Raw genomic sequence first — 25,343 nt, forward strand, 5'->3', positions numbered from 1 at the left:
ACACCATTTATCAGTGCTGATTCTAAAACCAAGGACAATCTGATCTCCCTGGACAACCCACCCAAGCACAGCCTGCCAAGAGGAGAGATTTATATCAAAGTCGTTTATCCTTATGTACCACCTTCAATAGATGTTGTGTATTATTCTCCATCCAAACCTTCAACTACATTGCCAGTCGATGCAAAAGATCTTGAGCACAAATCAGAAGTGAAATCGGAGTTGAGTGTAGTGAAAATGCCAGTAGTAACGAGAGCTTATTCATCAATTGAGTCCACCTACACAGAGGAACCATTGTCAGTTGTAGACCCAGAGAAACCATTATGTGTTGTTTATGAAGCACCAGTGATGACTACGAAGTGGGAGGAGGTCAATAAAGCTGAAGAAAAAGTTAAAAAAGAGGTGGAAAGTCCCCCTGTTCCAAGTCCTGAACTGCATTCTAGTCCTGAGAAAAATGATGGATTGAAAGGTTCTTTGAGTGAAAAAGTTAAAAATGTTGAAAAGGAAACAACCAAATTTGCACCAAATGTGAATCCATCTGAGTGCAGTGAAAGCAGTAGTTCTAAACCAATGGACGACTCAAAAAGCCATAATGGCCATGTGGGAGGGTCTGTATCTAGTGAGGTGAGAGTTGGGAAGGAGGTGTATATCGAGAGGAAGCAGTTGCTACATTATTCTCCGGTGCATTTTAATGCATTGAATTGTGCAGTTTGATTAAATAGATTATGCAATGAGCTTCACCAGCTTACCAGCATGTTCTTTCACTTTATAAGCATATCGTTTCATTTGCATGAAATACAAACTTGCATTTGCTTAGCTGTACTTTTTCATTTCCCTCCCCCATGTAATATGGAGGGGGGGTATATATAGCTATTGCTATGTCTGTCTTCAGTCAATAAACATTATCAGCCCGTTTGTCTGTCCATAAACTGTTTTCTTTCTGGAGCATAACTCAAACTTCTCCAAGGTACAGTATTCAGCCAGCCTCTGTGTACATGTCAAGCAATTTGCATAGAGGTGCCTACTGACACATAGTTTCTGTATTCAGTATGTTTTATGTCAGCAAGGAAACAAAGTTTAGTTTAAGTAGTATCTAATATGAGAGATCTGGACCATGCAACATAAAGACTGTAACTAGAGAGTTCTGGACCATGCAACACAAAAACTGTAAATAGAGAGTTCTGGACCATGATACATAAAGACTGTAAAATGAGAGTTCTGGACCATGCCAGGGTGCCATTTACCCTTTGTACACCACTGCACAAAACATGTTTAAAGTTGTGCTGATTATGATATAAATTGCCAAGAGGATGTTTTTTCAATTTCAGGAGCTATGGTAGTGCAGATGGTTAAGATTTTGTACTCGTGACTTGAAAAATGCAGGTTCGACTCCTACCATCAGGTCAGCAGGGAAAAAGTGCTGGGGTGTGTGGGCAAGATATTTTACTTGTCTTAGCACAGTAAGACCTTCACTTTATCTTGTGCTACAAAGCTGTGCAATGCAACACCAATCTGCCAGTCATCATCCATACCGTTACTACAGCAACTGAGGCCCCGAGTGGCCGAGTGGTCGAAAGTACTCTCCGTTACTGATCACTGCCATCTCACCTCTGTCTGCGTGGGTTCAAGTCTCGGATTCAGCCAATGTGGGTATGTGAGAAAGCTTGTCAGTAGCTTCTCATGGGTTGGTGGTTCTTTCCGGGGTTTTTCCGGGTTCTTCCTCCACCATTAATACTGGCCGCCATGTATAGCCTATCATATGCTGAAAAATGGCGTTAAACCCTAAAAAAACAACAACTACTACTACCTACTACAGCAACTTGCTTAGTAAAGTTTTTGGTCCTAAATATATACCCTTTTGTACACAGTACTTTTGTATGCAAAAGTTATTCTGTACAGTAAAACTTGAATAATCAGAATACCGTATCTTTTGACTTTTCAGATATTCATTGTAATTGCAATTTGCTTGAAATTCAATCTTTTTATTACAATATTAAGAGTATTTTTATTGACTTTTAATTTTTAAGGGGATAGTGGAGCTAACTTAAGGGATTTATGTCAAGAAATTTGATAAAACAATTTGTTATTGTTAGGGATCATGATGTTGATGCATACTTTCTTACACAATATATTAATGATTACTACCAGTCTCACTGTTTTCTATTTATTTTAACTTGGGTAATGAAACAAGAATTTTAAAAAAGTGACAAAATGAAACTGTACTTTTGGCATTTTAATTGTATTCCTTACATTAAACCATTTGTGTAATTGCGATATGGTTCATTAGCTTGGATTTAAGGGCCTTGTTGCATATGATGGAAATATTTTAGTGGCCTTCAAAAATTCATTTCTCACAGGAGTTATTTCCTTTACTACCATGAAATCATTTATTTGTTTAATTGTTTAGCCAAATTGAAGTGAGGCCAGTGCACTATACTTGTAGGGCTATCTAAGGTATTTTCAAGGGAAAATATAACAAACATTCTTGAAATTCATCATATCCATTTCTACACTGTTCCTTGTCATCTCTCATCAAAGTAGCACTTTTAAACTTTTAAATTTTATGTATTTCCTTTTCATTGAAGGGTCATTTAAACAATATAAATTGCACATTCTCTTTGAAGAATAATATTAGCCTATTAAATTGTATGCATTTCCTTCTCATTGAAGGGTTATGTTAGCAATTTAAGTTGTATGCATTTCCTTCTCATTGAAGGGTTATGTTAGCAATTTAAGTTGTATGCATTTCCTTCTCATTGAAGGGTTATATTAGCAATTTAAGTTGTATGCATTTCCTTCTCATTGAAGGGTTATGTTAGCAATTTAAGTTGTGTGCATTTCCTCCTGATATTTGAAGAATAATATTAACAATTTACATTGTATTTTAAAAAATACTTCAGATACAGCCAACTATTATTCTGTTTGTCAGGCTGCATGCCAGGCTGTATATCAGGCTGCATGTCAGGCTATATGCCAGGCCGTATAAACCTCAATATGTTTTGTAGCTACATTGTCTACTCTGCGCCTTTGAGGACAAAGTAATCAAGAGTCACTTTTGCAGTATACCATTGTTTTCTTGTGTCACAAAACTAGATGATTAATTATTTGCATTCTCAGTATTGTATGTTTTTGTAATGAGTAGGGACAGAGTTTGTGTTGTGGTTTTTTTCCATCAGTACGGACACAATTTGTGTTGTGGTCTTTTTTCATAAGTAGGGACAATTTGTGTAATGGCCTTTTTTCCATCAGTTTGGGACAGAGTTTGTGTTATGGCCTTTATTCCATCAGTATCGGACAGAGTTTGTGTTATGGCCTTTTTCCCATCAGTAGGGACAGAGTTTGTGTTGCGGCCTTTTTTCCATCAGTAGGGACAGAGTTTGTGTTGTGGCTCCACCATTTTATCCAGCACAGTTCCATCAGTATTTCTGAGACCTAATTTTGTAGAAAAACTAATGGATGTTCCAAATGAATGGTATACCTTTGACATCCAGTATAATTGCCATGGCAGTCATTTCAGAACTCTTTATCATGACTACTCCAGAATGCAGGGGTCATATTGACATGTGGTTTTCCATAAAAGATTTGAGATGCTATCAGGTTTAGTCAAAATGAAAACCATGCCAGTTGGACATTCAATATGGCTGCCATGGCAAATCATCTTACTCCTACTTCTGAATGGATGGTGATATTGACAAGGGGATTTCAAAAAGACTTACAATATTTTCTTGGTTCTGAATAAAAAATGGTGTACCTCTGACATCCAATATGGCCACTGTACCATCTTTATTGAAAGTTTTCTTATGTCTCTACCTCCTGAATAGATAGCTGTATTGACATGGGGTTTTCACTAAAAGACTTATGAAGTCTGGTTGACCATAATTGATCAGGTTTGACATACCTTTGAACTGTTGTAGCTACAGTTGTTGACTTGGGATTTTCACAGACAGACTTCTCATGACATCTTGGTGTAGCTAATTGTTGACTTGGGATTGTCAGTAATAGACTTCTTAAGACAGTCCTTGGTGTAGCTAATTGTTGACTTGGGATTGTCAGTAATAGACTTCTTAAGACAGTCCTTGGTGTAGCTAATTGTTGACTTGGGATTGTCAGTAATAGACTTCTTAAGACAGTCCTAGGTGTAGCTAGTTGTTGACTTGGGATTGTCAGTAATAGACTTCTTAAGACAGTCCTTGGTGTAGCTAATTGTTGACTTGGGATTGTCAGTAATAGACTTTTTAAGACAGTCCTAGGTGTAGCTAGTTGTTGACTTGGGATTGTGATTGAAAGACTCCTTTTGATATTGTGATGTATCATTGGGCAAGGCACTAAATAACAAACTTGTGTTGATGTGCCATAAAACACCAGATCAAACCAAATTATAGTCTGATAATACAAACCCGTTTGTTTGTACCCCCCTACCGATTTAAATAATGGAAACATTTAATGTGATAGAAAGTGCAAGGAACTTAGTCAATTCATTCATTGATTTATAGTTTCTAACCTGACTCTGAGTAGAGTGGCCCTAACACTGTCATCTTATGCGCATTTCATGCTTAATGGAAGTTTTCGGTGTGATAGATGGACATGCTCGGATCCATTTCCAGTTTCTGGACAAGTCCATTTTCAGCAAAGGGGTGTATCACGACTACACATGTACATACATAAGTCATCTGCTTCCGATATTTACAATGTCAAATCAAGCAAAGGAAAATGACAACTATGTTTTTCATGTGGATTTAACAAGCAGTTTAATTTCTATGTTCATGTATGCAGAGGGATGTAATTCCAAGCTCTCAAAGTTATGTAATTTACGCAATTATTCAGCATTGCCGAACAGGATGAACTACATCATTATGTCGTCTGATGGGAATGAACTAGCCTATAGTGTATGCAATATGGCGCCATGTTAGTATGGAAAGTCCGTTAAGCATGAAATGGTGCAGGGGATGGCAGCATTAGTGCCATTCTGGTCACAGTCAGGTTAGAAATTATAAATCAGTGATTCAATTGAGTTAGTTCTGTGCACTTTTTATCACATTAAACGTTCTCGTTTTTTAAACTGGTTGGGAGGTACAAGCAAACAGGGTTGTAGAGTCAGACTATAGTTGGTCCAAAATCAAAAATGGTACTGATCAGACATCCAGTTCGATGGACATGGTGCAAGCTTGTAAAATTTGTCAATAGCCCCCTGTATGGATTGGTCATATGGACCTGTTTCATCCAAACGTTCTAACCATATGTAGTTTGTTCTAAATGAAAATGGTGCCAATGTGATCACTTGTAATTTGACAAATATTGTAAAAACTACCTCTCCAGAACAGATGGTCCTGCATGAATCTTTTTTAAAAACTACTTTCAGGCAAGTTTATTGTTTTTCCTTTATTAATATGATGTTTGTATAACTTCAAATGGATGCTTCAATAGACATTCTGAAAATATTTTTCATGTTCTCCTGAATGGATTGTCATACTGACATCAAGTTTTCACTAAACACTTTTGCAGTATGTACCTAGTTATACAAAGGGTACTTTCTGGCCTCCAACATGGCACCATAGCCATCTTGCAAATTCTTGTTACTATTTCTCTGGATTAAATGGTGCCATGGGTATGCATTTTTCACTGAAACAAATCTTGCAGTATTTAATTGGTTCTGACCACTGAATATTGTAAAGGATGTTTTAAAACCAGACTGACCGCAAGTTCATTGATCTTCTATCCATGACATCAGGTTCAAGGTCAGAGGTCATGATAAAAGCTTGATACTGCATTTACAGTTATTATTTGAATATGTTTACCAAAGATAAAAAAATGGTTTTGTCACTAAGTATGGTATGTAGGAGTTGCTCATGAATACCAGAGATGGTTTAAGTACATGGCACTTAAAAAGGAAAAATACACTTTGTCTAGGATTCCTGAAACTATTTTCATTTCAGTAGAACATTTGTCTGTCTGCCCATCCATGCATTTATTTGTTTATTCATTTGTGTAATTGTACATCACATGTTCTTGTCCACTTGTTAATTCGAAAGATAAAATAATGAAGCCTGGTGCACTTGCACGTTATTACTAGAGAGTCTTAATGTCAAGGTCAATGATCAACATTTTCTATCCTGTTTATACTTAAATTTGATGGTTGCTTGAGTTAGACAGATGAAACTTGGTTCATTTAAGTATCTTGTCAAGGTGAGTTGAATGTTACAGTAATGCATCGTCAAGGTCACAGTTGTAGATCATAGTGCAGGCTTTATTTGTTCAACTAATTCTTAAGATATTTTTCAGATGCAGACAGGAAACTTTGTTCTAATACATGTATTTGTATTATGTCTCATTAGTTTTCATTGAATATGGTGCTGGTCTTATCTTATATGGGTTATTAATATTTTGTTTCAAGGTCATACTCATAGGACAGAGTGTGTGGGATGGCCTGTTGTCCATTTCTGTTAGCACAAGGTTGTTCTCATTACTCCTAAGTTGCTCACGGAATTTCAATAAAAATTTACACACACATTTATCACAAGGACCAGCTGGTCCAAATGAACAAGATAATGCACAGACATCCAATATTGCCATTACAGCAGCCATCTTGAAGATATTGTAATCACTACAAGTCATATCATGGAGTTTTCTTGAAAGACTTCATATGATGTCTGGTTGGTCCTAAATGAAAATGATGCCAACCTGAGGTCCCTTATAGTGACCACCATCTAGAAAATCTTATCACTAATCTTCCTGAAAAAAAAGTCGTTTTGACATGAAGTTGTCACAAGAAGACTTCTTGTGATGTCTAAGTTGGTACTGAGCGAAATTGTGGCAATCAGACCTGCAATATGGCCACCAAAGTTGCCAGCTCGAAAATCTTGTTACCACTTCTTCTAGACGGCTGGTCATATCTTTATTGTGCTTTCACCTAAAGACAACTTTGATCTAGTTGGTCCTAATGGAAATGGCTAAAATCTGATATGATCACTGTGGCAGCTATCTTGAAAATCTTGATACTCCTCTAAAACAGAAAGTCCTATCAACAAGAGGTTTTCACCAGGGGACTTTTTTATATTGTCCTGTTGGTCTTTAATGAAGATGTTGCTGATCTGCCAGTAAGGTCCAGTCACTGACCAACATAGCAGCCATCTTGAAAATATTGATATCGCTAATCCTCTTGAACCATAGGTCATGCTGACATGGGGTTTTCATTAGAAGACTTTTTATGATGTCTGATTGGTCCTGAATGAAATATGGTGATCTGAACTTCATTATGATCACCAAGGTTGCCAGCTTGAAAATCTTGTTAGGACTATTTTTCCTAGAAATTTGGTCATATCAGCTTGGTGCTTCTGCTAGAAGAAGTCATAATATCTGGTTGGTCCTTTGGTGCTATATCAAATATGGCTACCATGCCAGTCATCTTGAAAATTTTCTTGTTACTCCTTTAAACAAAGCCATTTAGCATGAGATTTTCACCTAAAGATGTTTTATAATGGCTTGTTGATTCTTAATTAAAATGGTGCTGAATGAACCTATGTCCATTATTGCCACCACATTTGCAGTTTTAAAATTAGTTTTAACTGCTTTTAAATGAAAAGTTGTGCTGGTGTGGGGTTTTCTTCAGAAAACTTCTTCCAGTGTTTAGTTGGTCCTAACTGAAAATGATGCAGTGTGTCCCCAAGGAATAATTCTAATCCTTCCATTGAATAGCTTTATCAATATGGGGATGTTACTGATAGACGACTTGTGATAATTAGCTGTCCTAAATGAAGATGGACTGTCGTACATTTAAAATGGTTGCCATGATGACTCTTGAGAATCTTATTGTCACTACCCTTCCAGTTAGGTTGGCCATCTTGAAATGGGTTTTTCACCAAAAGACACCCTTCCAGTTAGGTTGGCCATCTTGAAATGGGCTTTTCACCAAAAGACACCCTTCCAGTTAGGGTGGCCATCTTGAAATGGGCTTTTCACCAAAAGACACCCTTCCAGTTAGGGTGGCCATCTTGAAATGGGTTTTTCACCAAAAGACACCATTCCAGTTAGGGTGGCCATCTTGAAATGGGTTTTTGTACCAAAAGACACCCTAATCCTAATGAGGTATGTTTGGTTCTAGGTGAAAATTGTGCCAACAGGACATCCAGTATGTCCACCAGAACAGCTAATTTGAAAATCTTACAATATCGTATAGAATATCAGGGATGGTTGCAACATGCAGTCAGCTTTTGAAAGGTTGAAATTTTCATATCTTGAGTTCCTTTAAATACTTTTAAGCCAGGAGAGTGGAGCCCCTTACATGTTAATTGTTAAATGTCTATTTTTCAGCATCTCGTCTTCTTACTAAAAACATAATGCAGCTTTATTTTAGAGAGCTGACTTCACATGAACTCTGTGAATGTCAGTACCTGTCTGGTATGTGGATTAGGTAATTATGTAGATTAGGTAATTACATTTTTTTTGTTCACTACATAGGTAGCAATAATCATACATCACTCCATTTTTTCATATCTGTATGACCTAGATATATTTATTTACTCTATTTGCTCTTGGGATTTCACCATCAGTCTACAGTGTACATGCACCAGAACCATTTCTTTAACCTTCACACTGAGCACTATGTAATAATATACCATAATTACAGTAAGCACAGGGGATTGTATTGCAACACAAATTGTTTTAAAATGACATGGTGCACACTTCAACACCTCTCCTTGTTCAAATTTTTATAAAACTTGGAGCCTCTTGCTTCTTAAAGAGAAATTAAGTAAATGAAAGCTTGAATTTGGACCAAGAAAAATCAAAACAATATTACTGATTTTTTGTATCCTTTTTCCTTCAATACAACCCCCTCTACTGCAAATTTAGTCTGTTGTGACCTTGACATGGTTGTATGCCTTATGCCTTCATGCTTAACCTGGACCTATATAGCAGACAGAGTTAGTCCAAGGGCATTTATAGTCATTTTTGCAGCTTAAATTTGTCAGCACATGTTTCAGCATGTAAGCTAATAGATATCAGATATAGTTTGTACCATATTTCCTCCAACATAATACCAGCCCAACCAAGAGCAGCATATATATATATATATATATATATATATATATATATATATATATCCCATTCATTATGCTAGCAGATTAGGGTCTATACAATTTGCTTGATTAATGATTTCAAGCAATACTAATCTGCCAGGGCATTATGGGTGGGCAGATCTAGGTCTTTGCTGTTCACATTTAGATGTATGTCATTCAGAGATAATACAGTCATTAAATGTTTTGACATTATTTACTTTATTGAAAGAGACTGGTTGTTATAGCAAGGTACAGTACAGTGTTGTTATAGCAAGGTACAGTGTTGTTATAGCAAGGTACAGTACATTGTATTAAAGTACAGAAGGGATCATACGTACAGTATTAGATACAGTGAGCAGCTTGTAAAATGAATGATGCTGCAAACATTTCTTTTTTTTCAGTCAGTACGTCGTAAGTTAAGACAGATCTGCCTCAGTTCTTTTAATACTGGTTTGTTTTTTGGTGGGATTGGGGTCGGGCATGGATATTGTGTTTTGCACAGGTGGTGTCATGAAATTAGTATGAAAGGCTACACTGAATTTTGAAGCAGCTTTGGGTCCATAATTCACACAGAGAAAAGTCCAGTTTAGAGGGCATGGATTAGTGTTTGTGAGCAAGGTTGTTTTCATGTCGCCATCAAAATTCATTCTGTATTGTTCAAAAGACACGTCTAATATGAATAATTTGCCCTTCACATCCCACCCTCCCCCACCCCAGCATTTCCATTTAGAGACTTGCTGGTTCATGGGGAATTCTGTAAGTTTTTTTTTAAACCTTGAATATGTTTACTTTAAATCACAGAATTCTCAATTATTTCTCAAAGTTCACTGCACAGTCACATTTTATTTTCAAGCCCTACTTTATTTCTTTATTAGATTCCATCTATACTCAGAAATTTCTCCCTTTTTTGCAGATGGAAGGTGGAACTTTTCCCTTTTATGTTTTCAGATTTAGTATGGACTCTCTTGATGGCCTATTTGAAAGGTCATTTGTTCCATTATAAAGTGCAGTTGTCATGAGGGTTACTGCTGCTGTGTCACAGTTGTGAATCTTTTTTAAGGAGGTTATCCATTCTTTTTGCCTAGTGTTATCCAATCATTTGCCTTGTGTTAACTTTGCCTAGTATTCTTACCTTGTATCAAGGTATATTCTAGTATATAGGACTGATAATAGCAATAGGGCTGGCTCATTTGTTATGGGTGACCTATATACACTCTATACAGTCTGTATGTACCCACTTGTAAGTCAGATCCAACTGCATGCTTGATAGAACAAGATCTTTTATTGCATAAAGTGCTGACAGGTTTTGGTGTATGCTTGATAGGCCAAGATCTGTTATTGCATAAAGTGCTTGCTGTCAGATTTTGGTCTATGCTTGATAGAGCAAGATCTATTATTGCATAAAGTGCTGTCAGATTTTGGTCTGTGCTTGATAGACCATGATCTGTTATTGCATAAAGTGCTGACATATTTTGGTTTATGCTTGATAGACCAAGATCTATTATTGCATAAAGTGCTGACGGATTTTGGTCCATGCTTGACAGACCATGATCTATTATTGCATAAAGTGCTGATGGATTTTGGTGTATGTTATTAGGAGTAATAAGAACAAAACACATCAGCACTGATCAGCCCATGATAGCAGATCAGGGTCCATGTTTTGCAGTTGGACTTGCAGGCAAGTATCTATGGTGCTGCAAATAATCTTAAAAATAGGTGGGGTACCGAAAGGAAAGGATTATTCATTTACTGATGCCAAATTTTTCATGATGAACAAAAGGCAGAAATCTCGTTATATGCTTTTTATATATCATATTTGTTCATAGTCATATTGCATTCTTCTAGAGGAGTGCACAAATAGAGGAAATGAAGTTCATAAATGTAGAAAGAAAGAAAGAACTTTGGATGCATAACAAACATTTAGCACATTTTAATTTGTAACCTGCAGGATTTGGTATTCCCTCAAGAATGGGGTCAAATTCTAAGCAATACATAATATGTAGATGACAAGATCTGGTGGAAGTAACCCTCGCAGTGCCAAGGTACCAGAAAAGTGAATACCAGGGATTCACACTACTTTTAACATTGAAAAATTCAATTGAATGGAATAATGCCTTTGAGTCCAGAGAGTTGTACGGTTTTCGGATTTTGCATCATTTGATTGCTTTTGCTGTCATATACCCCTTGTATGCTTTGTAATGAAAAAAGCTCAGATGCATATTGGGAATCAAAGAATTCTGAACAAAAACTATTTTTATCAGAATAGCTTTATCTAGGAAGGAACACTTTAGGGCTGTATTGTATTCTAAAGTTAAATATAGATAATTTTCTAATGTGTTGAAACCATTAAATGGAGGTAATTTAGTTTTGTATTTGATATTGCTCATACTCTGTAAGTGCATGGTTTTAGTTCTTTCATTGAAATTTGTTTCTTTTTTCCTTTGTCATTTTTCAGAAGTTTTATCTTTCTGTTAATTTCTTTTTTCTAGGGTGGTTTGATTGGAGAGCTGGCATCATTAAAGATTACATCCAATGGAACCCCAGGGATCAAGATCGAACTGAGTGATCGAGAAAGACGATTGAACTGGGAGAAGGGACAGATTGACTACATGGATAGAGATTCATTCTCAAATATTCAAAGAAAACTAGACGAGTCTTTGAATAGTACTACTTCCCCACCTGCCCTGCCAAGCACAGTATCTCCATTTAGTAGTGGTGGTGTAAAGAGTTTAACAGATCCAGCTGCATCTTCTCCTCCTGCCAAGCCTGCAAGCACAACATCTCCTTTAACTAATGGTGGTGTGAAGAGCTCAGCAGAAACAGCAGTGACTTCTCCTCCTCCCCAGCCTGCAAGCGCAAAACTTCCATTAAGTACTGGTGATGTAAAGAGTTCAGCAGAAACAGCTGTGACTTCTCCTCCTCCCCAGCCTGAAAGCTCAACACCTCCATCAGCCAGTGGTAGAGGCCGAGGTATAATGATAACAGCAACTTCCAGTGTCAAGCCTGTAAGCTCAGAAAAGAAGAGTTAAGTAGACAGTATCAGGAGAGACCTAGGGAAAGAATGCAGTTAATGTATGGGAATAACAAGACAACTTTTGCAAGCTTCAGCTCTGTTGCTACATTTTCATGTAACACTAGGTGGGCAAGTGAAATGTGAAATTACCATAAAAATTTATTGTATCCATGGCCTTGTGGATTTGAATAGAAAATTGTGTAAGATTTCTATATTGACCTTGCGGCTAATTTTTTTTTGAAGTGAATTGGCAGTTTAATTCTCAGATTGTCAAATTACATGAATGATAGGAATGGTACATTCATGATACCAGTGTACAGGTCTTTTATTTTGGTTTTCAGTTTGGTCTTTTGTACACTATATGGTGAGTAGGTTGACCTTTGCTGGAAATTGTGTGTATCTTTTGTCAGTAAAATACGTTGGAGAAGATAAATCATAGCCTTTTATTTTTTACAGGTGGAATTTTGCTCCAAGATTGTTGGTGTATTTTTCTGTTTCATAGATTTGTTCAATTTTGGAGCAAATAATTTCTTATTGGCCATTGTAGCTAGTTCTCTGGGTCATCTGTTGACAAAAAGAAAAATGGAGAGTCATGGTGTTGCCAACTGAGGTAACTTTGACATGAGCCTGGCTTGGGGCTTATTGATGGAGTAAGACTGGTAGTAGTTCAAAGCACATTGTGTGGCAAGTAAACATTTGACAGTTCATTTGAAACCTGATATAGCCACGAAAACAGTTTTAAAATATATGAATAAAGTTTGTTTTCTTGAAACAGTGAGGAATGAATTAAATAACAATACAGTTCACAGTGCTTTTACTTTTGGTTTTTGGTCTGGTGCACTTTAGGGAGGGCAGGTCTGCTCAAATATTATGCACATCTTTTGGTAGTGAAATATGGAGGGCAAGTGAAATATGGAGGGCAAGACAACTCATAGCATACTTTACTTGCACCCCCACCCCACCCCCCGAGGTCAACAGAAGATGAGGTTTGTATACATTTATCACCTGTGCATTGATATTGTGAATGTACTGTTGTAAATGTATGATAAAGAGGGAGGTAAAAATTAATGTCATTTGCAGGTGAGACAAAACCATTTCAGACTTGTATAGGTTGTTATGGGTCATTGCTACACTTGTCTATGAAATAGTTTTTTATTTTTTATAAATTCAACATTAGTATCTTTTTGGGGGGCAAATTTAGTTTAGAAATGAGGTATGTTTTTGGAATGTTCAAGAGGAATAACGTACACTAATTTATGGTTATTATTGGGGGGGTTCCTAAACTTTTCTCTGATACTTGTACTTTAAGTGAGATTGTATAGGTTTTCTGTCACTATATTAAAATTTTTTAGACCTGGAGGATTTTAGAATGTTATAATTAATTAGAAATCTTGCACAATAAATTAGTCTTGTACCCAAAGTCTATTCTTTCTTTTGTACTTGATATTAGCTGCAGAGTGAATTCAACTACCGTGTATTCTATCGGAAGTAGGATTTTTTTTGCCATGTAGTCATATAGACTTTTGGGTTGTATTCATTTGGTTGCCATGGATACAAAATAGCTGCTTCTACCCCACATTTCTATATGACAGAATTGTTTTTTTTTAATAATGAAAGCTATGTACTTGTATATTCCTCACTGATGCTGCTTGTCCAGTCTTACTGTGGTTGTTGCTGGGTTTGTTGGATTAGAGTTGTCTTGCATATGTTGTATATTAATCATATCTTTAAATTGTTCACAAGTTGTTTGTCAGTATTTGTTTAAAAAATTATGCATCCTTCAGAAAGAAAATGTTTTAAAGAAGACATTTGCAAACTCAAATTGGGAACAGTTACAGACTTGATTATACACGTCTGAGGGAACACTGTAGTAGGGTCGCAGGTTTGATATCTGCACATGCCAACCCATGTTAGATGCCTCAGTGTGTCCCTGGGGAAAGACAATGTTTTGATTTCCACTGTGAATAATATGTTCAATGTGCCATTAAACTAAACAGCCAGTGAACTCATCTGAACCATCCTCATGTCCTTAAGTGAGTTAATATAATTGAGTTTCTAATGTAAATAGCTCCATTGTTTCCCTTTTCCCAGCCCCTGTTACAGGTAGGTAAGCACATCAATTAGCTATGCTATCACAGACAATGTTATAACAGTTTCCATTCTAACATTGATACATTTTGAATTTGTGACTAATAGTTTTGTTTATTTTCTGTTTTCTTTTTGTATTATTGTTTTGTTACTTAAAAGTCAGAAAGAAAGGTTGGCCACATTCCAACATAATGTTTAGTGTACAAGTCAAGTCTGGCTGCATAGAACATAGACCCTGATCTGACATCACATAATGCGCTCCTCACAGAGCCGGATCTGTGCAGTTTGCCACTGGACTTGACATAAGAGAAAGTACATATATAGTAGCTTTTTTTCGGATGAGTTTTTTGTAAAGTTCTTGTTTAGCATCTGGCATTTGGCAGGGATTTATCTTGAAGTATGTTTTCCTTGTGTGAAAACAAATTTTAGTTATTGATATCTAATGTTAAATCATTTACTGGTCAGTCAGGCCAGTAGGACATGCTGTACTAGGTATGTCTGTAAATGTGTTACTGATTGATTTTTGTTTCTTTCTTTCTCATCTGCATTTATCAACACTGATAAAATTTTGTTTCAACTTGACAAGAATGCATTTCACTGCATAAAAGTTTCAGTTTAATTTCAGATTGCATGTGAGCATAAGATATGGATTTGTGTACATGTATATGAATGCACATGTATATGAATGTACATGTATATGAAATATAATTTATGGATGACTTGATTCACACACACAAGCATCCCTTTTTTTTGGATCAAAAGACTACCATTAGTCAGTTCTGAAGTTTATATATGCATTCTTGCACTCAAAACTTCAACTGGACTTGAAATTTTGACATCCTGTTAGGCATTATTGGGACATGTTGCAAAAAAGACACAAAGTTGGACTCTTATCAAACTTTAAATATTTAATTGGTCATTTAGTTGAAGGCAGCCAGTCAGACCTCATAGTTTGAATTAAGGTTAAGTTTGACCATGAGAATGGTTTTTTAATCATGAAATTTTAGGTCTACTGAGTACAGACCAGAAGTGCTTGTTGCCCATCATTTTGTTGGCACAATTTTGTTATTGTTACTCCTGAACTACTTGAGAGATTGCTGTGAACATTTATACACATTCATCCCAGGGTTTTGTTAGTCCTAGATACAAATATTACAGCACCTCTTAAAAGGATGGTTATATCAGCATGGGGTTTTCATTAAAAGACTTCTGATGTCTAGTTGGTCTGGTTGGTCCAAAATGAAATTGTGCTTATCTGATGTCCAGTATGGTCTCCATGGCACCATCTTCAAAAAATTTTTATTGCTACTTCTCCTGAATGGAAAGGCATATTGACTTGGGATTTTCACAGAAGCTTTTCATGATGTCTGGTTGGTCCTAAATGAAAATGGGGCTTCCCAAAAGTCCATTATGACCACAACTTTCAATATCTTGAAAATCTTGCTATCACTATTCCACCTGGATGAATGGTCTTATCGTCATGTTTTCAATGAAAGACATCCATTTATAGCCATCATGACAGTCATCTTGCAAATCTTGTTACTGTTTCTAGATATAAAGTCATGTTGATATGGCGTTTTCATCAGAAGACTATGATGTCTGGTTGGTCTTGAATGAAAATGGTGTGAATCTGACCTCAAATATGGCCACCATGGCAGCCATCTTGCAAATCTTTGTTGCTGCTGCTGTTCCTAAATAGAAAGTAATATCAATATGGGATTATCACCAGAAGACTGGATATAGTATCAGGTTCATCTTAAATAAAAGTTGTGCCAATCTGAATGGAAGGTCATATCTATGTAGGGTTATTACAATACTAATTATGGTGTCGTGTTGGTTCTGAATGAAAATTATGTCATTTGACGTTATATGGCTACCATGGTGGACATTTTGAAAATCTTGTATAGGTAGGCTACACTAGAATTGAAGGTCAAATTGAAATTAGATTTGTTGCAAAACACTTCTTATGATATCTACTTGGTCCTAAAGGAAAATGGTTTCTAGCAGACAATATGGCTGCCACAATGGATATATTGAAAATCTTTTCACTAATCTTCCTGACCTAATGATCATATTGGCATGGAGTTTTCTCCCGAAGTCTTCTAAAGGTGTCTTATTTATCTTTAAAAAAAGGGTCCTATTTTCCATCACTTATGGCCATCACAGCAGCTGATTTGAACTGCTTATCAATCCAGAATATCAACCTTGAAGGTACTAATCTGTCTTTGTTCTCACTTGGTATAATGATTTAGTGTCCATTTTACTTTTATGGTATGCTTCTTTACAGATTCTCTAATCAGAAAGTTATCTCATTTGATCTGAATGCCAGGTGCAGCATCACAGTAGATGTGGCAACTGGTTATCGCTTATGTTTGTATGTTACTGTATTATTGTTCTGTTATTAATTGGAATTCAACATTGCAGAAATCAGGGACACTTGAAAAATCCTTAAGAACAAACATTTTGCATATTAATGTCCACAAGATCAGAGATGATGATTGATTCTGATCAGAAATGATTTGGGACGTAAGAAAGCTTTCTTTAAAGTCAATGAAGACCACCTGCTCTACACTCAGTGCCAAATTGTTGCAAATAATTAATTAGAAATCTAACCTATTACATGTTCTAAGGAATGTGCATTGTTGGTGGTCCTGTTTCTACTCAACCTAAAAATTTCGAAAAATTTATTTATTCTTAATTATTTTTTTTATGTTTTCTATTTTAATACAAGTTACAATTTGTAAAAAGGCATATAGATTTATATGATTTGCATATATGATGAATTAGTTCTGTATGATTTACTTGAAGTACTGAGATTTGTGAAACCAATTTATTTTTGGGAAAATTCAAAGACTAGACTGAGGCATTGATGGTGAAGTGTATTTGTCTTATTTGTGTCGGTTTTCTGAAAGCTTAATTTTGTTACATCTACAATGCATTTTTATCTGACAGCCTAATTTAGTTACATCTAGATTGCCAATGCGTTTTTCCAGAATTGTTGAAAAAATGTCATGGTATATATGAAAATTTTGCTAGAATAGATTTTTCGTTTTGTGACTGAAGTGTTTTACAAGTGATCCACCCAGTAGTAGTGTGTTGTAGGATATAAGGTATAGGCATATATCCATATAATAAAATTATAAATTTGTATCTTGTACCAGTAACACTATATATAACACATTACAAAATGCAAGGATAATAAACTTTCATTTTAGACAGTATTACTCCAGTATATTGTATTGTTTTTAAAAAATAATATTCCTTGTCCTAAAGAATATCTTAAATTTTCTGATTTCTTCAGTTAGATGTATTGAAAAATCCTAGTGAGCAGATGATTGAGATAAATGTAGTGTTTTTTATCTTTGAACTAGATCTGTTCTCTAAGTTGCATCATCACTGGTATACTGACAGCAGCATATGCCAAGATTTATTCTTTGAAGAGTCTGGCATTGCTTGTCAGCACACAGCTTCTGTACCGATACATTTCTTGCTTGGGGCTTAGAACCCAGCATTTATAATGGCAGCTGTTGATCAGGAAAGCTTAGCAATTTGAGCCTGAGCTGGCACTTTGACTGAACATTTACAGTAAATTTTATTCTTTTTCAAATATTTAAAGAAACAGAATTAGAGCAAATTAATAAATCAGACCACTTTTCATGTCAGATTTTTAAAAATTAAATGAGAAATACTGACTTTCAGTTAGAATTTTTTGAATCTGTCCTGAATATAATCCTTAAAGATGTACTGTAGTATCACTGATTTTCATTGGGTATCAATTTTAGCAGATTTTATTGTTGTCCCAAACCACAAATGTAAAGACCCATTGAGAAATTAGGCACACATGATAAGGAACCCCAACCTCCATTTTCTTACTGTGTTTCATTCCTGCAGATCAGAATAGTTGTTTGGTAAATCAGCATCATCTCTATTATCAGGTAATACAATGATAGCTTTCACACGTGTTTGCTTTATTTGTACCCTTTCTAAGGAAGAAATTGCATTTTATATAGTTTTAATGCACACATATCTAGATGGTATCCAGTAACTGTCAATTTCTACTTCTTGCCCTCAATATGTGTGATATAAGAACAGAGAATTACTGAAAATAAAAGGATGATAAATGATATTAGTGTGTGAAAATTTGATTTAATACTTTAATTCATATCAAGTCTTCGTTCAAGTGAAATATTTGTCCAAAAATTTAAATACTCAACAAAATGCATAATTTCGTCTCTGCATGCTTAATCCCAATGAAAAACATGGCTGTAAAATGCTATTACTGTGCAGTTACTGAACAAACACTATTCATGTACACTAATTACTGCAAAGTATTGAAGCTCACACTTAACCAATCTTTGGACAAAACCGCAAAATCAACACCAAGTCAGAGTCTGCTTGTACACGCGTTTGTCAGGTAAATTCTGAAATTGTTGAATTAATTCCAATATTCTCAAAGTCTTGGGTCATGGGACTGAACTGAGCCACTATTGTCCATTGAGTATGAATTCATTGATGCAGTTTTAAGTATGGTGGTTGGAGTTGGTTCATATATGAGACAGGCTCAAACAAAGAAGTAATTCATTCTTTTTTTTTTTTTAAGTTGACATATTTACACTTGTAACAGCTCTGAATACATGAAATCTTGACACTGCTTGCCAAGTGAATTGAGCAAGGGGGCAGACAGTCATATGCTCGATTCACATATGGAATGATGACATGCGAACAGACTGGGATCTGTAAATTGAATTTTACCACTCTTAAACTATTAATGAGATGGTCCTCAGAAAGTAATTGATGGTGCCATGGAGATTGTTTTACGGAAGAGATCATACTAGTGTACTTTAATAACCAATTTCATTAGTGTTAATGGCTGCATCAGTTTCCTTATGAAAACTTCAAAATGTTGACACAGCTTGCTATCTGCATTGTGCTAGGGTCTACTGGTCATGTGTTTGGTTCACATGTGGAATGTGAAATTTTTCCAAATTGATAGGTATCTGTGTTGAATTTTACCATTCTTGAACCACATAATGCAATTGATACTGTTCTAAAATAGTAATCATATTCATGTAATTGCATTGGCTCCCTTTGATGTTGCATGTAAAGTCATTATTTGTAATTGCATTGGCTTCCTTTGATGTTGCATGTTGCAACTACTATCGGTTTTGTTCTTTTAGGATTTGTAGCATTAAATCTCACCATTAAATACCTTTAGATATGCAATACCATGAATTTAAGAACCCATGTAAATGTCTTTCTTTTTTAAAACCACAAAAGTTGAGACCCACAAAATAAACGATACTACAATAATCTGATGTGAATGTGATTTTCCATTCTGCAGATGAGAATTCATGTATTAATGATTTATTATCCTACATTTGGGAAACTCGTGTATTAATGTGAATTTCAATCTTACAGTTGGGAATTAATTTATGTATTATTGTGAATTTTAATCGTAAATTTTGGAATTCATGTATCCACACCATCCTACAATTGGGAATTCATGTATACACACCATCCTACAATTGGGAATTCATGTATCCACACCATCCTACAGTTGGAAAGTCATGTATTCATTTAAGACATTCCTTCAGTGTATTTTAAAATTTGGTGCATATAACTGTATTTCAGCTTGTCACGTGGTGAAAAATTTCTCTATCAAAGATATGTGGTGTTTAATACATAGCAGGGAAAAAATACACAAATGATAGTTTTTTTACATTTCAGTACTAACATTGTTAATAGAACTGCTTTTATTACAAATTGCTCTCAAGTTTGGTACACCTTGTTTTCAGAATGGCAAATATTATATATATATATATATATATATATTTCCTTACCTTTAATTTTGTTTACCTACATGATAGCGTTTATGGGTATACTGTGTAATGCTAGTTCAGTGACAAGGAGAAAAGTATACTACTGAAGTGCCTAAGATGCTCCTTACCTGAAGAATTTCAACACTTTGAACGTGTATTACAGATTGTTTATGCTGCTGTACTTTTACATGATGGTGCATTCATTATATTTAAAATTAAATATAATGGAGACATACTTGAATGGTATTTTTCATACTGAAAGCTGATTCCACATTGTACAATATTCTGCTGCAATGTTACTTGTTGATTATACTGCAATGTTACATGTGGATTATACTGCAATGTTACATGTGGTCATTTAATTTCTTATCTCACATGATAAGGCAAAATCCACCTATAGTATGGCTCTGTGTCCATCCATTAATAATTGCTTTTACCACTCAGGGACCATATTTTTTATCTGATTATTGCAGACTTGAAATATGGTCTTGTATTGCAAGGATCTTCGAAGAGTTTAATAACAGCCAGATCTATGCATGCTAATGTCAGAGAGTTTAATAACAGCTAGATCTATGCATGCTAATGTCAAAGAGTTTAATAACAGCCAGATCTATGCATGCTAGTGTCAGAGAGTTTAATAATAACCAGGTCTAGGCATGCTAATGTCAAAGAGTTTAATAACAGCCAGATCTATGCATGCTAATGTCAAAGAGTTTAATAACAGCCAGATCTATGCATGCTAGTATCAAAGAGTTTAATAATAACCAGGTCTAGGCATGCTAATGTCAAAGAGTTTAATAACAGCCAGATCTATGCTTGATGGTGTCAAAGAGTTTAATAATAGCCAGATCTGTGCTTGATATCAAAGAGTTTAATAACAGCCAGATCTATGCATGCTAATGTCAAAGAGTTTAATAATAGCCAGATCTGTGCTTGATATCGAAGAGTTTAATAATAGCCAGATCTAGGCATGCTAATGTCAGAGAGTTTAATAATAGCCAGATCTGTGCTTGATATTGAAGAGTTTAATAACAGCCAGATCTATGCATGCTAATGTCAGAGAGTTTAATAATAGCCAGATCTGTGCTTGATATCGAAGAGTTTAATAATAGCCAGATCTAGGCATGCTAATGTCAAAGAGTTTAATAATAGCCAGATCAATGCATGCTAATGTCGAAGAGTTTAATAATAGCCAGATCTAGGCTTGATAATGTCAAAGAGTTTAATAATAGCCAGATCTGTGTATGCTAATGTCAAAGAGTTTAAAAATAGCCAGGTCTAGTCATGCTAATCAAGCTTCGAATATGGACTAAATGTGCTTATATCATCAAGATGTCTGAGTTTTAAGAAAATTGTTTGCATATTAGCATGATTATCTTGAATCTGATTGGCTGAGCCTCTTACTCTCATTAAGTCTGTCATAAAATTCAGTTAATAGGTTTATATCATCAGAATCAGAGTTAATTTATTTTAGATACAGTATATGTGGAAAAAATTTCTTCAGATTACAGTAAAATAGGCAAAACTGACATATAAAGGCTGACAGGTGGTTTACATGTGGTTTTGGTTTTATATAGCTATAAAAGCCAGCTGAGTGAAAGTCAGGTGGGCAATATCATGCCAACTTGGGTCTCATTTTCTTCTCATAGAAACAATAACCACATAAGTCTGAGCTTGTGAAAATTACTTTGCCACTGATATGCATGATCACCTGATTACCTACATGTGGTGTTGGATTTTGTATGGTTGGTGTGGTTGTTTTTTCATTACTACATAAGCCTGCTTAGTGGAATAGTCAACTGTTATTTAAGCCACATGAGCAGTATCAAGCTCTCTTTGGCCTCATTTTCTTCTTGTAGAACAAATAACTGCTAATAATTTGCCACTTTTGTCCTATACTTAATTTCCAGTATGTGATGTTGGGTTTTGAATGTTTACCTGCAAGTGAACCCATTTTGTCATGCACTGCTGGCTATATTTGATACAAACTTTGCAAATTGAATCCATTTTGTCATGCCCTGCTGGCCACACTTTATATTATACAAACTTTATAAAGTGTTTACTGGATTGATCTTCACCTGTTGTTATGTTCTTAGTTGTGTCATGCAATGATACGTATGAGAACAGATACATAGATACATAAAAAATGAATGTAGATGTCTAGGTACAGTTTTTAGTGAGAACAGATGGGTTTAATGTTTTATGCTACCAAAGATTTAAACTTAACTATTTATTTTTTGAAATATATACCATGAAATTTTCCTGCCACATATTTTCATGATTTTATGGTCGTTGGTCAAACATGAATTTCAATCACTCACAAATTTCTAAGCATTTATACATCATTTATAAGATGTTCTAGATAAATTTTTTGTGAACTGGGGTATTTTACTCTCGGGGTTTGGAACCACGTTTTTTTTTTATTGCCGTCGTTGTGTAAATCTCAATAGGATATTCACATAACATCCATTAAGAGAGAATTTTGATGCCAAACAAAATCCAAATAATCAGAACATTTATCATGTCTTCAAGAATTGAAGAGGAAGCTTAGTAACCAAAAATTAATGTGCCAGATGTGTGGCTGTTTCTGATAGTAACTATTATTTCACGTGTATGTGGAATCACGACCATCGCCAGATTGTATTGTTTAGATCCATGTTTTCTCATGCCTGGAATTTCTGAGCATCAAAAGTGCCCTCCTGTATGTGAAATTGGGAGTCAAAGTCACTTTCAGGGAGTCCCATAAAATTTTCAGTTATAAATCCAGACCAACCGGAGTCGGCTGCCTCAAAGACACTTTCATTACCTTGGCATGATTAAGCCAATAAAATGTTGAAAATTGATAATAGGCAACAAACTTGAGCATAGTGATTTGTGTGTGTGTGTAGTGCACAAACATGAAGTTGATGATTGTATTTGAGAAAACCTTTAATACCAAACTAGTTGTAATTTTCCAAGCAGCCAACAGTCCAGTTTCATTGTGTTTAATTTTCTACTTAAATCTTTAAATTGATATACATTTCACAGAATTGTTTGTATCATTGCCTTTTATATTCTAGCACTTGAACTTCATTGTACATTTATTTAGAAGGGATTATCTTTATTTAGAAGGGATTATCTTACTAGAAAGGGTTTTTTTTGTTCTCATTTTTTTAACCACACGTTATAATGCCCTTCAGTATAACACAGTTTTGGATAATACACAGTACTGCTATGGACCTGGTGAGCAAAATGTAACCATTGTACCTATCCTGGTGTATCATATCTATTACAACACAACTTGAAAGTAAATAACATGAAGCTTTGTATTACATGCATATGTTTATTCCATTTTAAAAGAATTATTTGATAGTTAAATGCATAAATACCATGAAGCAAATTTTGTCAAATGCAACATTAAAGTGCATTTTGGTTATGGCAAGAGAAATCTGTTGACTTAAAATAAAATTGTTTCTCATACATTGAATACATTTACGAAATGTATTTTTGTATAATTAGTCCATTTAATGCCGATACCATGCTTATTTACAGCTCTGTTGAAAAAGTCTATTTTAATCTGAGCCTTTTAAGGTATTTATTTTATCCACAATTGTTCGATGAGGTTAACAATTGTACTATAAGGTTAACAATTGTACTATAAGGTTAACAATTGTACTATGAGGTTAACATCACAATATGCTGTTTGGATATTGCAGTCCTTTTACATATTGAAATCAGAATTAACAAGTTTTTGGACAGTTCCAGGAGAACAGATTTTATGGTATTTTGTCTTTGTTACATTTCATTTTTTACAGAAAGTTTTTTCTTCAACAGTGTATGGAGAAATTCTCTTCCTAAAAATCTTTTTGCACTTTTTGAAACTTATTTTTCTTCTTGCTTCATCATTTTCTTTAGTCATCATGGAATAATTTATTTGGATACAAAGCAAACATCTTTCTTAACTTGAAGTCAATAATTTTCCAAAAAATTTAGTTCAGTGCCATAACTTCTTAGAGGTTTGAATGATGAAAGGACACAATTTTGTTTAATTCTATTTGAGAAATGAACTGGCTGATATTCCATTATAATTTGAAATTTTGAAATGCAATGCTTCATTTTCCTGTTTAGCATTGTGAAACATACAAGTGTCGAATGTCGCTTCATAGCCTATATCTACCTGAGTTTCCACTGCATAATATTTATACTCTACAGTATGTATTTTTTCATTCATATAAGGGATGTTTGGCATATAAAAGAAGATAGGTAATTCTTTGTACCGGTATAATGGGAGGTTGAACCATTGCTAGAACCGGTATACTGGAAATTATTACGGACATTACACCCAGTGTAACATGGTGCTTACAGTAACAATATGAGAGGTAAAACCATTGCTAGAACACAGCCATGTCATGTAATGTAAAATTGACAACAGATGGTAATGAATGTTCAGCTTATAATTGAGGTTAAAAACTTGGATGCAAGTTGTATTCTGCACCTTCTGTCGTCATTTTTACACTGCATGATACTTTGGGTTCTATCTGACATTGTTTTACCCATTTATATTGACACTTTTAAGCAATTAATATACAGGGCATGTACATGCTTGAAGATGCCATGGATAAAGCACTAATATCCATGCCTTCTGAAAAGTTGACACATTTTTTAAGCTTATACCAGGGTCATAATTGAAGTCAAAATTTTGATTGGAAAGAAAATTGAAGTTCTTTAGATTTTATGAATTGAATTGTCACATGTGGATGGAGGATAAATTGTAAATTGTTTGTGCCTAAGTCGCCACTGTCATTACAGTTTATATGTCTGCCATATTTGCTTACATCCTGATCAAGAGCTATATATATATATTGATTGTTGTCATTAGTGAACAGGGGTGGGGGTGGGGGGCAGTTAATCTGAAGAAGTAAAATTTAGCCATTTCTGCAGTGAGAGGGAAAAGACAGTTATAACCGATTTTGCCATTTTATACCAAAACCTTACGATAAAATTATTAATAAACGGAAAATGATTAAGATTTTGCTAGTGGATTTTTATATATGGAAAATGATTGAAATTACGATCATAATGTATAGGAATGTGTACTCTAATTTTCAAGGTAAAATATATGTAAGCTTGTTGGAACATCCAAATGATGTCTAAATATAATGTACATGTTTGTTAAGCATGGTCATGCTTTTCTTCATGTCATTGTTAGCTAGAGATGGGATTGTTAAAGTAATATTACAGTATTATTTTAAATAAAAACCAGTCTTCAAACACATTGCATTTATTTTCATTGTGCCTGCCTATTTATTGTTCGAAAGAAACACTAGTTAAATCCATCAAATGTGCACTTTGCTAATCCTGTCAGATTTAGACACAGATTGTAGTTCTTCTGTT

At 34.9% G+C, this 25,343-nt stretch overlaps 1 protein-coding gene across 1 annotated transcript; it reads left to right on the forward strand.

Moving 5' to 3' along the window:
- On the forward strand, positions 1 to 25,222 carry LOC149769838 (uncharacterized; the record flags this gene model as incomplete). The annotated part of the gene is made up of 2 exons (XM_089949757.1): positions 1 to 621; positions 11,540 to 25,222. Coding segments are annotated over 2 exons (1,161 nt in total), but the record flags the coding sequence as incomplete, so codon positions are not given.
- Between the last annotated feature and the right edge of the window lie 121 nt (positions 25,223 to 25,343).

This window comes from Sinohyriopsis cumingii, unplaced genomic scaffold, assembly GCF_028554795.1.
Source record: "Sinohyriopsis cumingii isolate HCF-2022 unplaced genomic scaffold, ASM2855479v2 utg003239l, whole genome shotgun sequence".
In the NCBI taxonomy this organism is placed as follows: domain Eukaryota; kingdom Metazoa; phylum Mollusca; class Bivalvia; order Unionida; family Unionidae; genus Sinohyriopsis; species Sinohyriopsis cumingii.